The sequence below is a fragment of the Pantherophis guttatus genome, chromosome 6 (assembly GCF_059756535.1).
Source record: "Pantherophis guttatus breed Tessera chromosome 6, ASM5975653v1, whole genome shotgun sequence".
Taxonomy (NCBI): domain Eukaryota; kingdom Metazoa; phylum Chordata; class Lepidosauria; order Squamata; family Colubridae; genus Pantherophis; species Pantherophis guttatus.
The window spans coordinates 27,697,680-27,718,883 of record NC_142068.1 but is presented as its reverse complement, the minus strand read 5'-3'; the positions used below and the strand labels follow the sequence as shown (position 1 = coordinate 27,718,883).

General features: G+C 39.0%; 1 protein-coding gene across 1 annotated transcript in view; it reads right to left on the bottom strand.

Moving 5' to 3' along the window:
* Window positions 1-7,044: 7,044 nt before the first annotated feature.
* MINDY4B (MINDY family member 4B) overlaps window positions 7,045-21,204 on the bottom strand; it is a 29,295-nt gene continuing 15,135 nt past the window's right edge. Inside the window, exons 6-13 of the mRNA XM_034440308.3 lie at window positions 20,690-20,784; window positions 16,022-16,187; window positions 14,374-14,439; window positions 13,384-13,454; window positions 11,796-11,868; window positions 11,311-11,484; window positions 8,790-8,970; window positions 7,045-7,245 (exon numbers count right to left, since the gene is read on the bottom strand). Coding sequence (XP_034296199.2) covers window positions 7,103-7,245; window positions 8,790-8,970; window positions 11,311-11,484; window positions 11,796-11,868; window positions 13,384-13,454; window positions 14,374-14,439; window positions 16,022-16,187; window positions 20,690-20,784 — 969 coding nt within the window. The 3' untranslated portion in view covers window positions 7,045-7,102. The remainder of the gene's footprint in view (window positions 7,246-8,789; window positions 8,971-11,310; window positions 11,485-11,795; window positions 11,869-13,383; window positions 13,455-14,373; window positions 14,440-16,021; window positions 16,188-20,689; window positions 20,785-21,204) is intronic.

Here is a 21,204-nt window from a genome sequence, read left to right as displayed (position 1 = left end):
GCCCTATCCAGCAACTGCCTGCACCAGTGTTAGCAAAATACCAATGCAAATCTTCAGTTAGCCATTATAAGAGAAGAGATCAACTTCAGATGTTCTGAGCACTTTGCAGAACAGACAGATTTTAAAATAAATATAACAGCTTGTCATTCTTATGGAACCTTAAGATAACAAACAGAAAAGAAGATGGTTTTTGTAATTCATTATATTCCCAGATATAGCATCCCCTGATGGAAAAACAACAACATGCCAAAATGTGCATCTGCTTCTGTTTATTTTTTCTTTCTCCTCTGGACCTTGGAAATAAAGAATGCATTTTAGAATACCACCTGGGAGTTTACACGTAGGCAAAAAATAATGTTGGACAATTGCAAGTCCATTTTAGAATAGTATCTAGGGATACATTTAGAGACCAAAAAAAAAAATAATGTTGGCCAACTGCAACTCTTTAAAGTATATGTGAAAAGTTTGCCCGAGAAAATAAGTTATGTTACTGGAACACATTCCTTACAACTGTATCATAAATGCAACATTCCACTTACAGGCACTTTATAATGAGTAATACTTTAATGCATGCTTTGAAAGATGGGGTGGATATATACATTTTGCTACCTGATATTTTGACCCCATTCCAAATCACCATAGTAACAGTCTTGTTCTGTATTGAACAAACTTGAGAATAGCCCAGTAGGGCACATGTTTTACACTTAGAAAATTACAGGTCAGATAAAAGGATTACACAGTAGATAAGGAAGGTCCCTTTGACTAAGGCACTAGAAAAGTGCTGCCAACAAAGTAGACTCAGCTTGCTGAGTTTGATGCTCTTCAGATGTTCTGGACTTAACTCTCAGAATTTCTAAGCAGGAAAACCAAAGGCCCACGAAGTTGCAGGTACAAGAAACTTGACTCATAGGCAGCTTCCCCCCCACTCCTCAAAAGCGATGAAAAGATAGAGGCATGGATTAGTATAGCCTGCTCAACAAATCTTACAATACAGGAATTCTTCAAGTGATGGTGGAAAAAAATTTGTCAGTTCTCTTCCCTGCCTAAAGGGCAATGGATTCCTAAGGCAATACAGAACTTAGAACATTTCCTTTCATAAACTCAATTTTTTTAAAGTTTCCCTTGGTTATGACTATATCAGAGGTGGGTTTCAGCAGGTTCTGACCAGTTCTGGAGAACTGGTAGCAGAAATTTTGAGTAGTTCGGACAACCGGTAGTAAAAAATCTGACTGGCCCCACCCCCATCTATTGTCTGCCTCCCAAGTCCCAGCTGATCAAGAGGAAATGGGGATTTTGCAGTAACCTTCCCCTGGATTGGGGAGGGAATGGAGATTTTACAGTATCTTTCCCCTACCATGCCCACCATGCCATTCCCACCAAACCATGCCACACTGACCAAACCATTCCACGCCCACCAAGCCACATCCACAGAACCGGTAGTAAAAAATTTTTAAACCCACCACTGGGCTATATGATTTGGGCTGCAAAAATCCAAATGAGCACAGGATGATAGCAAAGACTTAGAATTTTCTGCTGGCTCACTGGTTAGAATGCAGTATTACAGGCTAATTCAGCTCACTGCCAGGACTTCAATTCTCACTAGCTCAAGGTTGACTCAATTTCCATCCTTCTAAGGTCGGTAAAATGAGGAACCAGATATTTGGGGGCAATATGCTGACTCTGTAAACCCCTTAGAGCAGGGCTGTCAAACTCCCAGCCTGCAGGTCGGATGCGTCACGTGACACCGCCATGCGCAAACCCAGTTTAGCAAAGGGGGAAAAAGTCCCGATACGTCACATGACACCGCCCTGACACCGCCATGATGACATGAGTTTGACAGCCCTGCCTTAGAGAGTGCTGTGAAGCACTATGAAGCGGTATATAAATCTAAGTGCTATTTCTTTTGCTATTTAGTGGTTCTCTGGATTTTTCCCAGGATAGTTCTGTACAATAAAAGTGGATAAAATACTCGCAATATGAATTTTGCTTTGTATCTGGGAGTTCTACAACAGAATATTGTACAACCTGCTCATCAGGTGTTGAAGGCTGAAATGGGAGTCATGCAAATGGGTCATGCAAGAAGATCTCCGACACACAAACATATCTGCAAAAGTGTTGGAAGAAATATCCTTCTGGGTTCAGCTCCAAGTGGGGAAAAAGACACTGGAAACATAGAGACTGCTTGGAAAGATGGTTTAATGGTGGACAGGATCACATGGTTTGAGTTCCTGAATGGAAAAGGGCAGAGATGCTGCAAGTCCCCAGCAAGTCCCTCTCTGGGCTTTGAACTTCTGGGGCACAGGAAGAGTATCTTGATTGGTTGTCAGACTCCCCGGGGGTGGGGGTCTTAGCTAGCCTTGCTGGCTGATGCAATCTTCCCAGATGACATGTGGTGAGTTTCTGTTGCTAGATGGGTCCTATTGTGTTGCAGATGATGGTCCATTGACAAAGGTGGGGGGGGGATTGGGTTTCTGCCTCTGGCCCATTGACAAAGTGGGAGGGGGAGGCAGGAAGGTGGGAGCTGATTTGTCTTTAAAACAAGTTTCTCCATTTCTCATCCAGGGAAATATATTCTGCCTTTTTAATATTTCCTAAAGTATTTCATTCTTCTAGGAGAGGGGTGGGTGCTAACTTCCTACAAAAGAATGGAGAAGAGTACATTAAATGTTTTAGATTGGCCAGATCTAAACACAAAACTCTAGAAAGGTTATAAAAAGACCCGAAAAAAGGACTTCCATTCTCAAACAGTACTACATTGAAGCAGTTGCCAAGTGGGAATGAGCTGAAATTTCTACACAATAAAGAGAGATTGACTGCCAATTAAAAAAAACAAAAACATTTGGGTGCAGTTATTGCAACTAAAAGTGAAAAAGTTTCTGAAATGAAGGAGTCCATCGCATGCTGGATGCTTCTTTAAGTAATAAGATGAAACAAGAATGAGACTTGGGTTTATTTGTTCACTTATATTGTTTATACGTCTACAGGATATCACATAACACTTACATCAACTTTGGCAACATTTGGGAACAAATAATAAGCCAGCATTCAAAAAATCCAAAATGTTGTCAGACCTACATAAGTATAGTGCAGTCCAATAGTAACAGTACACTTTTATATCCCAAGCATGGATGAGGACGAGATGCCGAGGCATCTGAATTATTTTTAGGGGAACAATTATACACTGAATTAGCTGTGTAAAGAACAATTGTGAAGTAAAAGGTATTTTCCATCCTTGTTAAATAGGAAGATTGCTGTGCTGATTTCCCTTGTTTTTCCCAGCAATTGGAAACAGGTTGTTATTTGAAGGAGGAATTAAGATGTGGAATTTACAAGCATTTCACTTTTATTCCCAGAAAATGTTGAAAGAATACAATTCAACTGAATACTACTCTGTTTTTGGTAACTATGCCATTTGCATGTCTGGAGGGTCCTTATTTTTCTGTCCAAAATGCAAAATGATACAGGGTTGGTTTTATTTTTCTTCTCTTGATCAAACTAAGTTTGCATAATAAATACTTTTGGAAACTTGAAAGCTTTAGCTAAAAGCTAAAGCTTCTGAGTTTCCAAAAGTTTTCATTATGCAAAGATAATTTAAGAGGAAAACAACTCCTGTGTTATTTTGCAATTTTGGATGGAAAAATAGAGATATAACATTTCAATGTTTCCATTGCCCTAAGAAAGATATTGCCTATAAGGCCTGTGAACTGCATAAAAACCTACTACTGATTTTAAATATAAAAATGTTGGAAGCACGGGAAACAATGAGGTGGAGAAAACAGAAAGGTCAAGAATCCATAAATTTGAATGCTCATTCATATATTGAGAGAATTGTGGATGTGCTAAAAAATTCTTAGCTTTCCCCAAATTGGTCTCTTCCAGATGTGTTGGTTGTCTTTTCAAACAAACCATAATCTACACGTTCTCTGTAGATGAAGGATTCTGAGATTTAAAATCTAACACATCTTGAGGGCACTAGAGTGACAAAAGGTATTTTAGGGGTGGCCTATTACTCAACTTTTTATCAGAATCTTACTAACAAGACTGTTACTACTACAGTACTAACTTGTGATACAACATGGTTCAAGATTTTTTCACAAATGCTTTTGGGTGGCTCATGACTAGTTGGTGCACAAAGTTCATACTTGAAGGTGAATTAGAATTTTCCAGGGAATATACATGTTGTAACATGTTGGTTTGTACAGAGCATTTTTAGAGAACTCACCCAACTGGTAGCTCATATTTACCTGCCATTGTTGGTGGAAGTTTCACAAACAGCATTGTGCTTCTTCCATTTTGTGGATGGCGGAGATTAAACAGTGATATTGCAATGAATGCCATTGACATGAAAGGTTCGTTTGTAGTTCTGAGCGCCATCTTCTGGATTATTTCAGAAGATAGTGAGAATATTCTCAGTGCAATACCCTTGTTCTCTGTGCCACCACAGATTTTGTTGTTTGATATGAGTGAGAAAAGAAGAAGACAAGCAAATAGGAAGGACATGCAGGCTGTACATCAAAGGGGTTTGTAGATTCATTGTTTCTGAGTTTTGCATAATCTTGTTCTTTCTGATTCTTAAGAATAAATTATGTGTTCAATGCGCTGAACATTTTATGGTTATTGAGTTATGTTTATTTTCAAAGCTTTTTATATTAGGTTTTAAGGCTTCCAATAATACTAATTTGCCCAATATAATCTTACCATTGTGGATTACCAGTAATTCATTTTTATATTCTTTCTATTATTCCATACTGATTTCAAATAGGAGAAATCATCAATTTATACTGAAACACTGAAATTGCTCATGGAAAAATATTTCAATTTAACACACAGTCGTTTTACTTCTTTAAATTATTTGGTGCAGAATTCCTCTATGAAAATACAAACTGTCTGAAACACACAAGTACATTCTTGTGAATTTCTGCCAAATTCTTTCAAACACTTTTTATTTTAATATGTATTAACACCTTTGTTTACTCTTAGTTTGCTGTTTTTGCTATTGATTTCTATAGATGTTGTTATTGTCACTATTTTTGCAGAAAAAAAACTTAATATTTTTATCCTTTTGCCCAACAACCTATCCATTGTGTCTCTCAACTTTAATATTTCCTTGTTAGAAAGGTATGATTCCAGATTCCCATTACCGGTAATATTAATCCTGTTGATTTCATGCTTAGCTTTAACTTTACCACTTCAAATTGGTGGTAAAGCCAAAAGTGTTTATATGATAGTACTTTGCAGAGATTTCAGTGTCCCAGACTTTCACAAACTGAGTAAGCTCTAAAAGGGGATAGGGCTCTGTATATTCTACTGAACAAAATTTGAATCTTTCATGCATACAAACTTCTTAGGCTTTTAAAGTTCTCCTGCAGACTCTTTCATTCAGAACATCAAGATCAGGATTAAGACAACATGCATGTGCCATGTAGATTCTGTGTTCAGAATTAGCCATGATGGCACAGTGGTTAGAATACAGTACTGCAGGCTACTTCTGCTGACTGCTGGCTGCCAGCAGTTTTGCAGTTCGATTCTGATTGGCTCAAGGTTGACTCAGCCTTCCATCTTTCCAAGGTCAGTAAAATGAAGACCCAGATTGTTGGGGGCAATATGCTGACTCTGTAAACTGCTTAGAGAGGGCTATAAAGCACTGTGAAGTGGTATATAAGTCTAAGTGCTATTGCTATTAGCATGTAGAAGCTCAGCGTAAGCAAAGACCTCGTCATTGATCTTTTTATTTAATTAACAAATTCATGTGGTCACTCATCTACTAATGGAAGCATGAATGCTTAACAAAGATAAGCACATAATATAATGATCAAAGTCACTTTGAGAAAAACATACTAAAACAAAGTCAAGGCCCCATTGAAATCTCAGCACAAACTGAAGAATTGTCTAAGACTAAATTAAAGACTTCTAGACCATGGCTTCCTAGTGCTACCAATAAACAAATATTTTGTTTTTCTCTCCTTAATGATTTTAGAGGTACAAAAAAGGCAAGTTAGAAAGAGTGGTGAAAAATACAGAAGGTATAGATAGAACACAGCTTTTTTCTAAATCCTCCAATAAAGTTCTAATTTTGAGGAAAGACAATTGGAAAATAAAAGAATAGTCAAAGCCTATTAGATTCAAAGGCCTCAAGTATATTATATTGGGTTACTTCATTCTTTTGCTTAAGGAATAGCGTGTTAAATAATAATTTGTTAAAATGATAAGTATCACTTTTCAAAATCAGAAGGCAAGTGGACAATATCTTGGATATTTGACTTAATTCTGCCATTTTCCAAAATTCTAATTGATATTATCTCTATTTAGGTCTTCACTATCCAAGAGCAATCTTGATATGATGGCTAGAAGAAATCTGGGCTAATATTGTTCCCATGATATAATATGTGTGCCTATCACATTACTGGTTGATGCTGAGATAGCATTAATCTGAAGAAAATCAATTCTGCTTAATTTCTGAACACATAACTGGAGAATCAGTGAGATATCGATAAGCTGCAGTTCAAGCATGGGCCCATTGGCCATGTTGATTAGGTCTGGTTGGATTTGTTGTTCAACAAAACTGAGATTCATATATTGGCTACTTTTTTATTAATGATGTTTTCTATCCCATAAGGAAATTTTCAAAATAGAAGTGGGTTTTTTTTGTGCCTGACCTTACAGAAAATTATGTTCATGAGGGATAATACTATTTCCATGAAATTCACTTTCCCTGTATTCAAGAGCAAGACTGCTTAATGCTCATTTTCAGTTACCTCGTATCAATTATATTTCCATTACAGGTAGTCCTTGTTTAGTGACTTCCTTGAACAGCAACCGTTTGCACTTGCAATGGTAATGAAGAACTAACTTCGCGACCAGTTGCTGTTCCTAATTGTGGTCACTAAATGAGGACTGTACAGACAAATACTCATCTTGCTACAATCCATTGTATCATGTATTGATTAGCACTTGAGTGAATTACGCATGATGCAATTTTTCCCCCTGTAATTCGCAGTAGCAACTTTTTAAATTAGCAATACGCTGTCTTCCTTCTCACTTTCATTTCAAGGTTCATGTGGGCAGCACCTTTAAAGAAGACCATCTCTTCCAGTCACTTGGATCAGAAGAAAGGAGTTGTCCCATTCCAGCTAATGGCGGCTCCTTCCCATTTAGTTCGAATGGCCATTTCCAGAGATGGCACTCTTTTGTTGGGATCCCTGTCATCCACAGAATGGTTTTCTTCCCAGTGATGAGAATGTGTATCTGCGAAGAGAACAGCAAACATGCATTTACTCTGGTTCCGGCAAAACAGATCTTGAGTCCACTTTAGTATTAATTCAGAATATAGCCATATATTGAAATTAGAAGAGCAGATAAGTCTCAGTCACTTTTTGAAATGTTTCTCAGAATAAAGCTCACAAAATGTAACTTATGTGAAAGAAATGATACAAAGGAAAAGGATTGTGCCCAATGTTCACACAGCTACATTTCAGATTAGGACCATTATCTGCAGTTTTTGATACAGAAGACCAAGTGGCCAAGACCAGTTCTGTATATTTCCAGAGTACATGAAATGGAAGACATAGGAAGGCAGATACCAGTTAAATGTTAGGGGGGAAAAGATTCCCAGCAGTGAAACCAATTATCCAAAGATATACTGGGTTCCCTTCATGGGAGATATTCAAATAAAGGCTAGATAGCGAAAGGATTGCACTGATCAAAGAGTTGGACTCAATAGCCTAAATAATATCTTCCAAGCCTATGAATCACAGAATATTTTGAAATATGAAAATGCAATCGTGCATTTATCATTCTACATCATTAGATTGTTGGAATTTCTTCACACATTTCCATTTACTAGGCCGTTGATTTCAGTGGTCTCTCTCTCTCTCTCCATCCAATCATTCATCTATTTATCCATCTATTTATCCACTGAATGGAGACCTCTCAAATATTTAAAAAGGGATGTAGGACTATTCCCCACAGTCAACTTGCCATGGTGAACTCACCATGGCCAACTCACCACTGCCAACTTGCCATGGGACAATTCACTGTGGTATAAGAGTTACAGTAATATTGAATAAATTGTGGAATAGAATCATTTAAAAAAAAGAATACCAAAGGAGGGACAAAATGAAATGTGAATGACAAAAAATAAAATATTTGTTTTTAGTTGTTTTAAACAATTAAACCCAATTGTTGAATTGTCCTGCGGTGAATTGGCCATGGCGAATTGTCCCATGGTCAATTGGCCATGGCAAGTTAGTCACAATGAATTGTCCCATTCCATTTAAAAGGTCCCTTCTTGCCGAGTACCTTCTCATTCTAGCACAGTACTCCATACTATGATATTCAAACCTTCACTTTTTTATTACAGCACTTCAGCACATCACTTATTGTATACAATAGAGCAGTTTTATGATATATATGGTCTTTAGGTAAGTCTTTTAATGGCTTATATGGCTTGAAACAATTGGAGTATTTCCCTTACCTTTATTGGCAATGATTTTGGAATTTTCACCAGAAACTTTCATTCTCAGTCACAGCTGGATCTTTTAAGATGCTAGATTGTTTATTTTAATTTGTTTATAGTTTGAGTGATTGTCTAAGAATTTTTAGGAATACTTTTTAATCTGGGGTTCATCACTTTACAATTAAAAATTAGAAGGGGCATTTAAATTGATATCACTTTTAAAATTTGATTTACAATGATCAGAAAAGACAGGAAAATGGATTTAAACATTACTTGTGGGAAAAAGAAATAAGCATCTTCCTTTAATACTTTTCCAAGAAATATAAATGCCTACCTATTGTTAGATGAACAGTTTTCTTTTGGGAGGGCTTGCCTTTATAAAAATATAAATCAAAGAGATGTTCCATTTTCCAATCAGACAATAATAGCCTGTTTAAGCTGAAGAGAATGCTGTATGTTTCATTTATGTTGCACAGCCATATTGGCAATTTTGGTGTCTTCAACATGCTTCCAACCTGTAGTATAAAAGTTGTAGTTATGGATCAAGTGAAATAAAATGCAATTGCATGTTTTTTTAGAATTGCATATTTCTAAATTTAAAATGCAAACACCTCACTCTAAAAAGGTTAAACTGGCATAAAAGTAAAATGAGATTCATTGTCTGCAAAAAGTGGTGATAGTTTTTTATTTCAACCACCCTGGGAACAATTCTAGATTCTTCTGAGGGATGTCTAATTAGTCATGTCTGGGATAGTAAGCTATCATTCCCTAAGATCTTTAATTCTTCTAAAATGCTGTCAAGTGGACTATGAAAGTTATGGCAGTCCAAGAAATAGCCTGAATTATCCAGTGAAGCTGAATGATGAAAGAGAAAAACACATGAATTATAAAATTAACTTCCATGAGTTGTGGCAATATCATCAGCCTAACAAATACTAAATAGAGATTTATACAAACACATGAAATATGACTTCTGGAGGATTATGGCAAACATAAGACAGCTCTGCTAAAGTGGAGCCAATGACTGCAGCAAAGACCAATGAACAGGGGAGCAGACTGGTTTCTTGGAACGTCTCCAGATAAAGAGAGGACGTGCCCTCAACTCACGATCACATGATCACAGTTTAGGCATTTAGCAACCTGTTCACACTTATAGCTGGTTGCCAAGTGCCCTATGATCATGTGATCGCCATTTCCAATTTTCTCTGCCAGCTTCCCCAGAAAGTCAATGGGGAAACCAGCAAGGAAGGTTGCAAATTGCGGCTGCCTGCCAAAAGGAATCCCTCTTGTCTTTGGGGTCTGACTCAGAAAGCTTCTTGCTGAAGGATTTCAGCTCTAAGTCTGCTTGGCTTTTGTCAGGGAGCTCTTTCAGCCAGCTTCCAGAGATGAGAGGGAGCTGAAATCTAATCAGGATTTTCAGCCCATGTGTGGAGAAGCAATGCAGTAGAGCAGTGATGGCTAAGCTTTTTGGTGCTGAGTGCCCAAAGCATGCACGTCTGCATGCAACCCCAAAACACAATGCAAGCACCCCCGCACATGCACCCCCCCATGCGCCTCTCCCTCACCCATTTTTGGCTTCCAGGTTGGTGCAGGAGGCCTTCCAGGCCCAAAACTGGGTGTGGGGGCGCACACACATGCATAAACTCATAAAATGCATTGCGAGCTCCCCCCGCACATGTGCCCTGCCCCCCATGCATGCACATGCACATCCCCCATATGCGCCCCATCCCCCGTGCATGCACAGCAGACACCCGAAAACCAGCTGGCTGGCAGGAAGCATGTGCGCATGTGTAGTGGAGCTGGGCTGGGGCGACGGCTGGCGTGCCCGCAGAGAGGGCTCTGTGTGCCACCTGTGGCACATGTACCATAGGTTCATCATCATGGCAGTAGAGTAAAGAGTGCAGGGTGCCTAAGAGGGGCGAAGAGACCATGGGAGGCCTGGTGTAGGCTGCATACAAGTGTCTCTGCTCAGAGGCTGAAAATCTTGCTTGCACATATACTGTCCAGTATTACTATCAGTTGCTGGGAGAAAGGATTATAGGATTTACATCTGCTTATGAGCTTCTTGTTAACACCTGCTAGGCCCCTGTCAGAAGAAAATGCTAAACTAGATCAAACTTTTATTTCACCAAGAAAGATGTTTTTTATATTCTTCTATAAGCTGGCTGTTTCTCATTGTTCTCACTCTTGTTGGCTCATGATGTCTCAAAGCTATTTTGAGATCCTCTTATGGGGCTGGACCAGTGGTGGGTTTTCCCCGGTTCAGACCGGTTCGCAAGAACCAGTAGTAAAACTGGCAGGAGGCCTTGTCCACCGCCCCAGATGTCATCAGCGATCTGCGCATGCACAGAAGTAAGTCGCGCGCGCGCGCAAGCGAAGCAAAAGTGTGTGCACGATCCTATTGCAAACCGGTAGTAAAGGTAAGTAGCCTTGGTAGTACAGTGGTCTAAGGCACCCTGTTATTAAGCTGGTTATTAAGACCAGCTGCCTGCAATTACTGCAGGTTCGAATCTCGCCAAGGCTCAAGGTCTCACCGCCCTGAGTCCTTCGGGAGTAGGGCGGTATACAAATCTAATAAAATGACAAAAAGACAAAGGTTGACTCAGCCTTCCATCCTTTCTAAGGTAGGTAAATTGAGGACCCAGTTGTGGGGGCAATAAGCTGACTTTGTATAAATATACAAAAGAATGAAGGCTATTGCTCAGCGCATTGTAAGCCGCCCTGAGTCTCCGGAGAAGGGCAGCATATAAATCAAATTAAAAAAAAAAAAGTAGAACCCACCCCTGGATTGGACTGGCTAATCAAGGGAGCAAAACTCCTTCAAATACTTGTCAGCTGAATGCTTTTTTCCACACCTGTAGAGATCTGTACTGTTCTGTTTCTTCCTTGCTCCATCGTAAGTAGCCAACATCACCACGGGAGAGAATTCCATGCTGTACTTTTTGCACGCTGCCTTCAGTGTCAAGCTTTTGGCATCCATTGAACACATGTGGACTTGCCCTGCCAGTTAAAATGAGATTCAGAATTGCCTAAAGGGAGAAAGGACCAACATTACACTTCCAGGTAGTATGAAGAATCAGGACACCTGACTATAAAGACTAAATTGCTGCTCAGTTGCCTGGGGTCTGCTAGGCAAACCACCCTGCCTCTGAGGGTGTCAGCTGCAGCTGCTGGCAACACACCAGGAAATCTTTTGTCTTGGCTACAATCTCTAAACCCTGAAACCCAACATTGCCCAGTAACTGGAAACGTTAAAGTATAGCAGCATATTATTTTTTTTCATTTTTATGTACTTATGGAAAGTAGTCAAAGACTATAAATTTCACATTTAGAAACTTACTTGTCTGCAGCTAATGTCTCCATGTCTCCATTGTAACAGGTGAGTTGTGGTGAAGTCGAGATCTCCCTGAAGCCTGTTCAGCCAAAAATAGAGAAAATGCTACAGAATTGGTTTCACTTATAGTTTAACCTTTTTAAAAAAATTTTTATTTTTACATTTAAACAAACAATACATCATTAATTATTCAGTGTGACATCTGAGTACATATTTTTGTGTCATTATATTTCCTCCTTTACCATCATTTTCTTGCTACATTTCTATCTGACTTTTACATTTTAATTTAATTTATTACATTTTTTCTAAGTTTCTTGCATTATATTAATTTTTATTATATCTTATCTCTATCCATTGATAGAATTGCCCCCATATCCTGTAATACTCCACTTATAGTTTAACTATTAATTAACTTCACTTCATTTATAGTTTGCCATCTACACAAAATCCTGTTTCAGCTATCCTATGGCAAAGCCTATAGGACGGAGAATGAACAATGTTTAACAGCATTGCAGGGTGTAATAATCAGTATGATATTAAGTAAAGCATCAGACCTAGCTGGGAGACAAGAGTCATGAAGGTTATTCTGTATGAATAGATTGTTTGTTATTTCACAGCACATTTCATTTTTAAAATATTATTGAGATCATGCCCAGCCTTTCTTTATATAAACACTCAAGTTTAATTTACATAGCAGAGTTATGGAATTGATAAAATAGGAAGGAAGAAAATCAAATAAACCTCCCTTTGAGAGGCAGGATATGGAAATAATAAGCAAAGATATAACAAATATGAAACTGGGCAATTAAGGGTCACTTAATTGAAGGGTTTTTTTGAAGAGCCTTTCTGTAAAAATCACCTGCATCTCTTGATTCTCTTCTTTCCTACTTTGGTTTTGGATTTACAATTTGCATACCCTGTTTCCCTGAAAATAAGACATCCCCTGATAATAAGCTCAATCAGGCTTTTGAGCGCATGCGCTAAAATAAACCCCCCTGAAAATCAGCCCTCCCTGAAAATAAGCCCTCCCCAAAAACATTTAAGCGCATGCGCAGCTGGTCCCTGCCATTTCCTCTGGTTAGGGTTAGAGAGACAGAGCTGGAAATCAGGTAAGACAGCAAGAGGAGTCCCGTCTTGCTCAATGCGCCCAAAATAATAAGACCTCCCTGAAAATAAGGCCAAGCACTTATTTTGGGGTCCAAAAAAATATAAGACAGGGTCTTATTTTTGGGGAAACACGGTAGTACGTGGTTATAATTCTGTTGTTTTTATTGTGATATTGCAACCAGCAGAAAAACATTCAGCAATTCCAGATACCAAAGGTTCTTTTTCTCAAGGGAGAAAAATGGGACTGTTTGCAAACAAGGGCTATGTTTATGTCCATATATATTGAAAATCTTCTCTGTGGAACTGAAGTGGAGTCCTTGATGCTCTCTGAGTATTGATAGTATATGGATCAACTTATCTTCTAAAACTTTCTTTACCGATGAATATAAATAACATTTTCAGAATCATAAGGTATACACATTGATTGGTAAATAATTGCTTAACTTAAATCTAAGTATTTAAAAAATGGAAAAAAAAAACATTTTACCTTTCAAATGTCCTGGAGAAAAGTAAACTATACAGAAATAAGATGACCCCATGACTTCCCTCAGAATTCAGCTGATTCAAATAGATTAAAGAAAACAATAATTATTTTAACATTGCCCAACTTTTCGGAGAATTGGAATTAGATGTTGTTTCTTGTTTTTAATTACAATATTATCCAAAATAGCCTTTCCTAACCTGGTATTTTCCAGATATACTGGGATTACAACTTCCAAAATTCTTCACCAGCATAGATTTATTTATTTATTTAAAAATGTACATGGTTGCCCAATTCTACAACGACTCTGGGTTGTACACAGAAAATAATAATTTTAAAATGCAATTAAAAGAACCAAATGCTAGAAGAACAACAACCAAGTAGACAGGACCCATTACCAGGGGTGAAATGCTCCCGGATTGGACCGGATCGCCCGATTCGGTAGCGATCTTGGCCGGTGGTTCGGCGATCCTGTAGCGATGGCAGAGAAAAGCTCTGCCCACCTGCCCGGGTATCATTACTTCCTGCTCTTAACCAGGTTTTGCGCCTGCACAGAAGGTCTGCGTGTGCATGTGATGCGTATGCGCGCACACAAAGTGAGCATATACACACGGTGCGTGCACTTCCGAACCGGTAAGGAAGGTAAGTAGATTTCACCCCTGCCCACTACCCACTCTAACCCAACAGCTGTAGAAACAGCCAGATTTTGGATGACAAGATGAAGAAAACTTCTCCATACAAAAGCAAACATGATTATTCAAAATGTATGAAAAGTTTAGCTGCTGGATAAGAATAAAATTGAATTAGTTAATACTTCTGGATATGAACCGGACAGCAATCCTGTGTAAGATGATTTAAGAATAATCCCTAGTAAACAGGTAGTAATCGTTTAAGAGAAAAATACACGGAACTGTAGTTCTCTTTCTGAGTATAGTAAAAAAAAAAAAGATTGGAAGAGATTCAATTTTGTAAGTGAATTGCACACCCTCTACTTACGCAGTGTATGTGATCCAAGATAAACTGCTGCATTGTTTCTTTTTCAAAAAAGTCAAACAGTTGAACCTGCAAAGAAATATTAAGAACTACAGAATGCCCATAAAGAGGTTGGATTCCAGTAAGAACAAAATATTGAAAAACATGTGAGATATAGTAATTACCTCATTCAGCACTATTACAGACAAGCATTGTTTGTTCTGATTTGAATTATGTATCTTGCATATCCTAGAGTTCACCTTAGTAAAATCTGCCAGATTTCACTGGGTTAGAAAAATGTGGATGACTCCTAAAGAGCAGCAAAGTAATACATAAAAGTTAACTATTTCCAGGCTACTAATGGGTTGTTTGAATGTTTGCATCCCACATATGGTTTCCTCTTTTATCACATACAGCAATCTTCCCCAAATAGCCTGTCACTATTATAGGTAGTCCTTGACTTATGTAGTATCTATATATGAGGTGTGTATACAGTGATGAAATCCAATTTTTTTTACTACCGGTTCTGTGGGCATGGCTTGGTGGGTGTGGCAGGGGAAGGATACTGCAAAAACTCCATTCCCACCACACTCCAGGGGAAGGATACTGCAAAATCCCCATTTCCTCCCCACTCCTGGGGGAGGGAAATTGCAAAAGCTCCATTCCCACTCCACTCTGGAGCCAGCCAGAGGTGGTATTTCCCGGTTCTCAAGATTTCTGCTACCGTTTCTTCAGAATCTGTCAGAACCTGCTGGATTTCACCCATGTGTATATACACATACACATACACATACACATACACATACATACACACACATATATAGTCCATTTGGGACCAGAATTTCCATTACTAAGCAAAATGGTTATGAGTGAGTCACACTCAATTTTAGGATATTTTTGCCATAGTGTTAAGCAAATCATTGCAGTTGTTAAGTGAATCATGTGGTCATTAAGTGAATCCAGGTTTATCTATTGACTTTGCTTGTTGGAAACTGGCTGCAAAGATTGCAAGTGGGATGCTGCAACCATTGTAAATACACCCCGGTTGCCAAGTGCCCAAAATTTGATCATGTGACTGTGGGCATGCTGCAAAGTCATAAGAGAAATGTCCAATTGTACGTCACCTTTTTCAGTGCCATTGTAAGTTTGTATGGTTGCTAAATGAATGGTTGTAAGTCAAGGGCTACCTGTATTTTTAAATTCTTAGAATTCTGGCTTTGAATGGGTGGCATTTGTTCTAAGTATTTATTTAGCTTGTGTACTTTTGAGGGGTTTTTTATGTTGGGTCTAAACCAATGGTGGGTTTCAAATTTCTTTACTACAGGTTTTGTGGGTGTGGCTTGGTGGGCGTGGCATGGCTTGGTGGGCGTGGCTTGGTGGGCTTGGCTTGATTAGTGTGGCAGGGGAAGGATACTGTAAAATCTCCATTCCCACCCCACTCCAGGGGAAGGCTACTGCAAAATTCCCATTTCCTCTCGATCAGCTGGGATTCAGGAGGCAGAGAATAGATAAGGGCGGGACCAGTCAGACTTTTTACTACCGGTTCTCCGAACTACTCAAAATTTCCGCTACCAGTTCTCCAGAACTGGTCAGAACCTGCTGAAACCCACCTCTGGTCTAAACTCAACTCAAACATTTCTCCCTTCCAGATCTTTAAAATAGCTCATCTTACTTGTTCAGTAAAGTGATCCACTTCGTAGTCTATATTTGCAATAAAGTAGGTATCATCCGTGATAAGGCAGATAGTCGCTCTCTGACTTTCTCCTGCTGTCCACAGAATGTCGGCTACTGCTCTTGTAAGAGTTTTTTCTTGCTCTTTGAGGCTTATTTCAGATATACTGGAAAGCCAAACAGAAAAAGGTCACAGGGAGCCATGGAAGTAAATCAGTAGATTCTGAACTATTTCTTTGATTTTTATTCACAAAAGGCATTGGGTTGGACTTGTAAAAAAAATAATAATACCAAACCATGATTTAGCATAATGTTAAAATAAGATATGCAAGACTTGGGTGTGTTATCTCACCAGGGTTTTTCCTAAGTGAATGGGAAAAGGTTTCCGAAATGGTTCCTTTTATTAATTGCAGGTATGTCATATATTATGGAATAAGAAACTATGGTCTATGTTGAGCTCAACAAGGTAGATTCAAATCTCGGTTTCTTAAATTGGGTGATGAAATTTACCAGGATTAATGTTAAATGCAATCCCCGCAGCCTGGAACAGCTGATTGGCGGTATTCTGGGAGGCCAATCCAACCACCAATCAGCTGCTCATGCTAAATCAAGCTGTACTGAAACTGACCAGGCTGTTTGCTGCAAGGAGGCAAATTGCTGGGAGGCAGAGGCAGATTTTTTTTCTTGTTTTTCTCCCCAAAAGCTAGGTGTATCTTATCGTCTGGAGCATCTTATAGTGCGAAAAATATGGTACTTTCACATGTTTAGCAGAGGAAAGACAAAAGCAGAGGAAATAAGATCTTTGGAGATGCTAAAGTGAAAAGAGATTAAGCAAAGTGATAAAGTGAGGCTTGGAGAAAGCTTGGAGCTGGTAGGAAAATCAGAAATGGACACCTCTTGAAGGGAGGTTTTTTTCCCAAGAGCATAAAGAGGCAAGAAATGGATCTCAGAGACAAAAAGAGAAATAGCAACCTATGAATATAAGCAGAGACACACACAGACAAACAGATGCAAAGAAGGAGAAAGTTGAGCAGCAGAAGTTTAGCAGTTTTCTCAACCATAGTGACTCAAGATATGTGAACTTCAGTTCCCAGAATTCTCCTGCCAACATGCTGGGTGGGAAACTTTAGGAGTTAAAGTCCAATATGTAATATTGTCAAGATTGAGAAACACTATCTTAGAGGGATGGTTAGCAAAAAGAAGACGTTAACCTAGAGAGAGGCAGCCTAAAGTAACCAAGGGATCAGCATCTGAAAGGAGAGTCCGAAAGGAGAGTCCGAAAGGAGAAGGGCGGTATAGAAGTTTGAATAATAAATAAATAAATAAATAATAAACATCAATGGGGAGAAAAATACTACCGAAATCAGGGGTTGGGAAATCAATCCAACCAATGTGAGTTAGAGCCACTATTAAGGCCTACCTCATGGTGATAAGTGCAACAAAACACCATGATTTCTCCACCCTTCTTGAGTCTGCACAATGTTGCCCAGCAGCCCCTGTGCAGGTTCACATGCATTCAGATTACCCGAGGACCACAATGAGATTGGCTCATCCTACCTGCATCAGCAGACCTCAATGGTCAAGGAATTCTGGCTGGCAGGATCTAAATTGCATGTGTGTTGACATTTCTTCATACTTTGTGAACAGAACATGTGCTATATTAATCCTTTGTCAAACAAATATTAAATGTAAGTCATAGTGGAAATATCAGTATGGGCTTTTGGAAACAGTCTTTTTTGCTGTGGCTTCCACCTTCTGGAACATCATGCCCCCTGAAGTGAGATCTGCACCGACTCTTTTGGCCTTCCAAATGGGCCTGAAAAACTGGCTCTGTCAACTGGCTTGGGGCCCCAATGGGCATGTGTCATTCTGGAAGTGTTTAGTGGATTAAGATAACACCCCATTTCCTCCCCATGTGAATCTTGCTCCCTTCCCACCTTTGCCCATTTTAAATCAGTTTTAGCATTAATATTTGTTTTAATGTTTCAGTGTTATATCCTGTTGTTTTTATTGATTGTAAGCCACCTAGAATCAAGTCTAGGCAAGATGGGCAGCATATAAATGTGAGATAGATAGATAGATAGATAGATAGATAGATAGATAGATAGATGATAGATAGATAGATAGATAGATAGATAGATAGATAGATAGATAGATGATAAATGAAAATATACAACACTTTACAGCTGGGATTCCTCTTTCTGAAAACAGAGGAGGCAGCTTGGAGATGGCCTAACAGGCCAGATAGTGCACAGAGACAGAGAGAATGGTTGGTAGATTTCATTTGTGAGGAAACTGCCAAGAGAATAGGCTGGAGGAAACTTGAGGTTTGATACTGGGAGGACAAGAAGCAGATTAGAGCCTGGAATGGTTCAGAATGGAGTGAGTTTCTCTGAGATTTTTTGCAGAGGGACAGCTGTTGCTGTGGGCGTTTGTGGAAGAAGGTGAGAAGAATCAGTTCAACTATATACTATGCTGTTGAAATGAGTTGTAACTAAGATGGCTGAATGTAATGGGCAGAGAGTTCTAGCTATGATTAAGCTTCCCTGCTGAGTACATAAAGATCCCACTAAGTCCCACCGCTTATTACTGCTTAAATTATTTCTCCGTGTTATACTCTCTACATTGTTTTCCTAACGCAAATTATAAAGTTCCTGTCTATTCATAACTCACAGTGGAAATTGCTCTTTAGTGTCTCTCCACTGGATAGATATGGCAGCAAATTAACATGCACATGAATTGAATAGATGCTGGAGTGATTCTAGTTGGGAGTTTTGTTGCAAATGCACTCCTCAAGTTTAGGACTGAGTGCCATCTGAAAAATGAAGTTACATATGGTTAATTAAAAGAACACTGAAGGAGGTTACAGTTCCTCTCTGGACTTGTGGGAGAAGAGTGGGAGATCAGAGGTTTACTGCCCTTCACATGAAAATAACTGCAAATCCTGCAGTTTTAGAACCACAAGGGATCCCATTAAGCCTTGGATGTGGTCATCAAGACCTCCAAATTCTTTGAACAAATGAATGACTGGAGAGAAATATAATTATGTTTTAATTTTAATTAAATTCAAGAATAAATGAAATGAAATCAGATTTAGATACTACCTTTGACTTTGGGGACTGAAATCCAAGGCAGTCCGCACAGAGGTGGTATTCAGCAGGTTCTGACCAGTTCTGAAGAACTGGTAGCGGAAATTTTGAGTAGTTCGGAGAACCGGTAAATACCACCTCTGACTGGCCCCGTCCCCATCTATTCTCTGCCTCCCGAGTCCCAGCTGATCAAGAGGAAATGGGGATTTTGCAGTATCCTTCCCCTGCCACGCCCACCAAGCCACGTCCACCAAGCCATGCCACACCGACCAAGCCACACACACAGAACCGGTAGTAAATCTTTTTGAAACCCACCACTGAATCCACTCAAAGCAACTGATGCTTTCAGTCCAGAAAAAGCAGTGTCTCTCTGCTCTAAGTCATGATTTGAAAATGCTATTACAGGCAGTCCTCGACTTACAACAGTTTTGTTTAGTGACCGTTCAAAGTTACAATAGCAGTGAAAAAAGTGACTTACGACCCCTTTTCACACTGATGACTACTGCAGCATTCCCATAGTCATGGGATTAAAATTCAAATGCTTAGTAACTGACTCATATTTATGACAGTTGCAGTGTCCTTGGGTCACGTAATCACTTTTTGCGACAAGTGAAATCAGTGGAGAAGCCAGATTCATTTCACAACGGTGTTATTAATTTAACAACTGCAGTGATTCACTTAATAAACATAGCAAGAAAAGTTGTAAAATGGCAAAACTCACTTAACAACTGTCTCACTTAGCAACATAAATTTTAGGCTTAATTGTGATTATAAGTTGAAGACTATCTGTATTATGTTCTTCCTGCTCCATCTAGAAATTAATAAATACAATTTTCCCCATCTCAGAGGTACCGTATTTTTCAGGGTATAAGATGCTCTGGAGTATAAGATGCACCTTAGTTTTTGGGGAGGAAAATAAGAAAAAAAAATCTGACTCTTCTTACCAGCATCCATTGGTATTCATCTGGCTAGCGTCCTGTCAGCATGTGAGAGACTTGAGGACTGTTTGGAAACTGAAACAGTATTTGTTGTGTGAGCAATAAGGAAGGAGACAGCAAGGTGCCTGGGCGTGGCTTAGCTCAACTGTTCTAAAACTGCATGCTGTACTAATCTCTGAAACTAAAACTGAAACTGAAACTCCTCTGCTTGTGGTTTGCTTGTATTTACTACCATATTGGAAAACCTGCTTTTGGTATTGTATATTTACTTCATGTGTTATATTATATGTAAAGAGAAGTTATTGAATCCTGCTGAATCAGTTACTTGTGTGTGCTTTCTGGATGTGATTGCTGCTGCAAACTCTGACAGTCCTTGCAGCAAATAGCGAACAGCCAGGTCAGCTTCAGCACATTATTGCAGCCTGATTCAGCACGAGCAGCTGATTGGCGGGTGGATCAGCCTCCTGAAATACCCCCAATCAGCTGTTCCAGGCTGCAGGGATTGCCACAGACCATCGCCTCCTCCGTGCCTCACATTTTTGGCTACATTCAGTGTATAAGACACACCCAAATTTTCACCCTCTTTTAGGGAGGGGAAAAATGCACCTTATACTCCGAAAAATACGGTATACATTTCCTTACCTTTGAAGGGAGATATTTTCTTCTTTGTTTTGTACAAACAAAAAGTGTTTCATGATGTGAACCTGAACTGCCATCTGGATTGCTGTAGCTCCAACCTAAAAAAAACAAAACAAAAGAATTGCTCTGTGATTTGCTTACACTATGATATAAATCCAATGTATTGGAGACCTTATTCAATGCTTACAGGAGACTGAGCTTTGAACAACGTACGTACATCCCCATGCTCTATTTAGAACAATACTGGACAAGCATTTTTCCATGTCATGAAATTAAACAAAAATCTATTAGCTCCTTGCTGTCTACTTAGGCAGGAAGAAGAGGTCTTGGAAAGCATAGATCTGGCCAGACCCAGGAAGTATTGTATCACAAATTGAGTATATATAGTATTTTCCAGATTTACATAACTGTGTAAATCAGGTGGCATACATATTTAATAAATTATTGCTCATTATTATTATTATTTATTAGTTTTTTTATCCTTTATTAGTTGTATAAATATCTCAAAGTGGCAAATA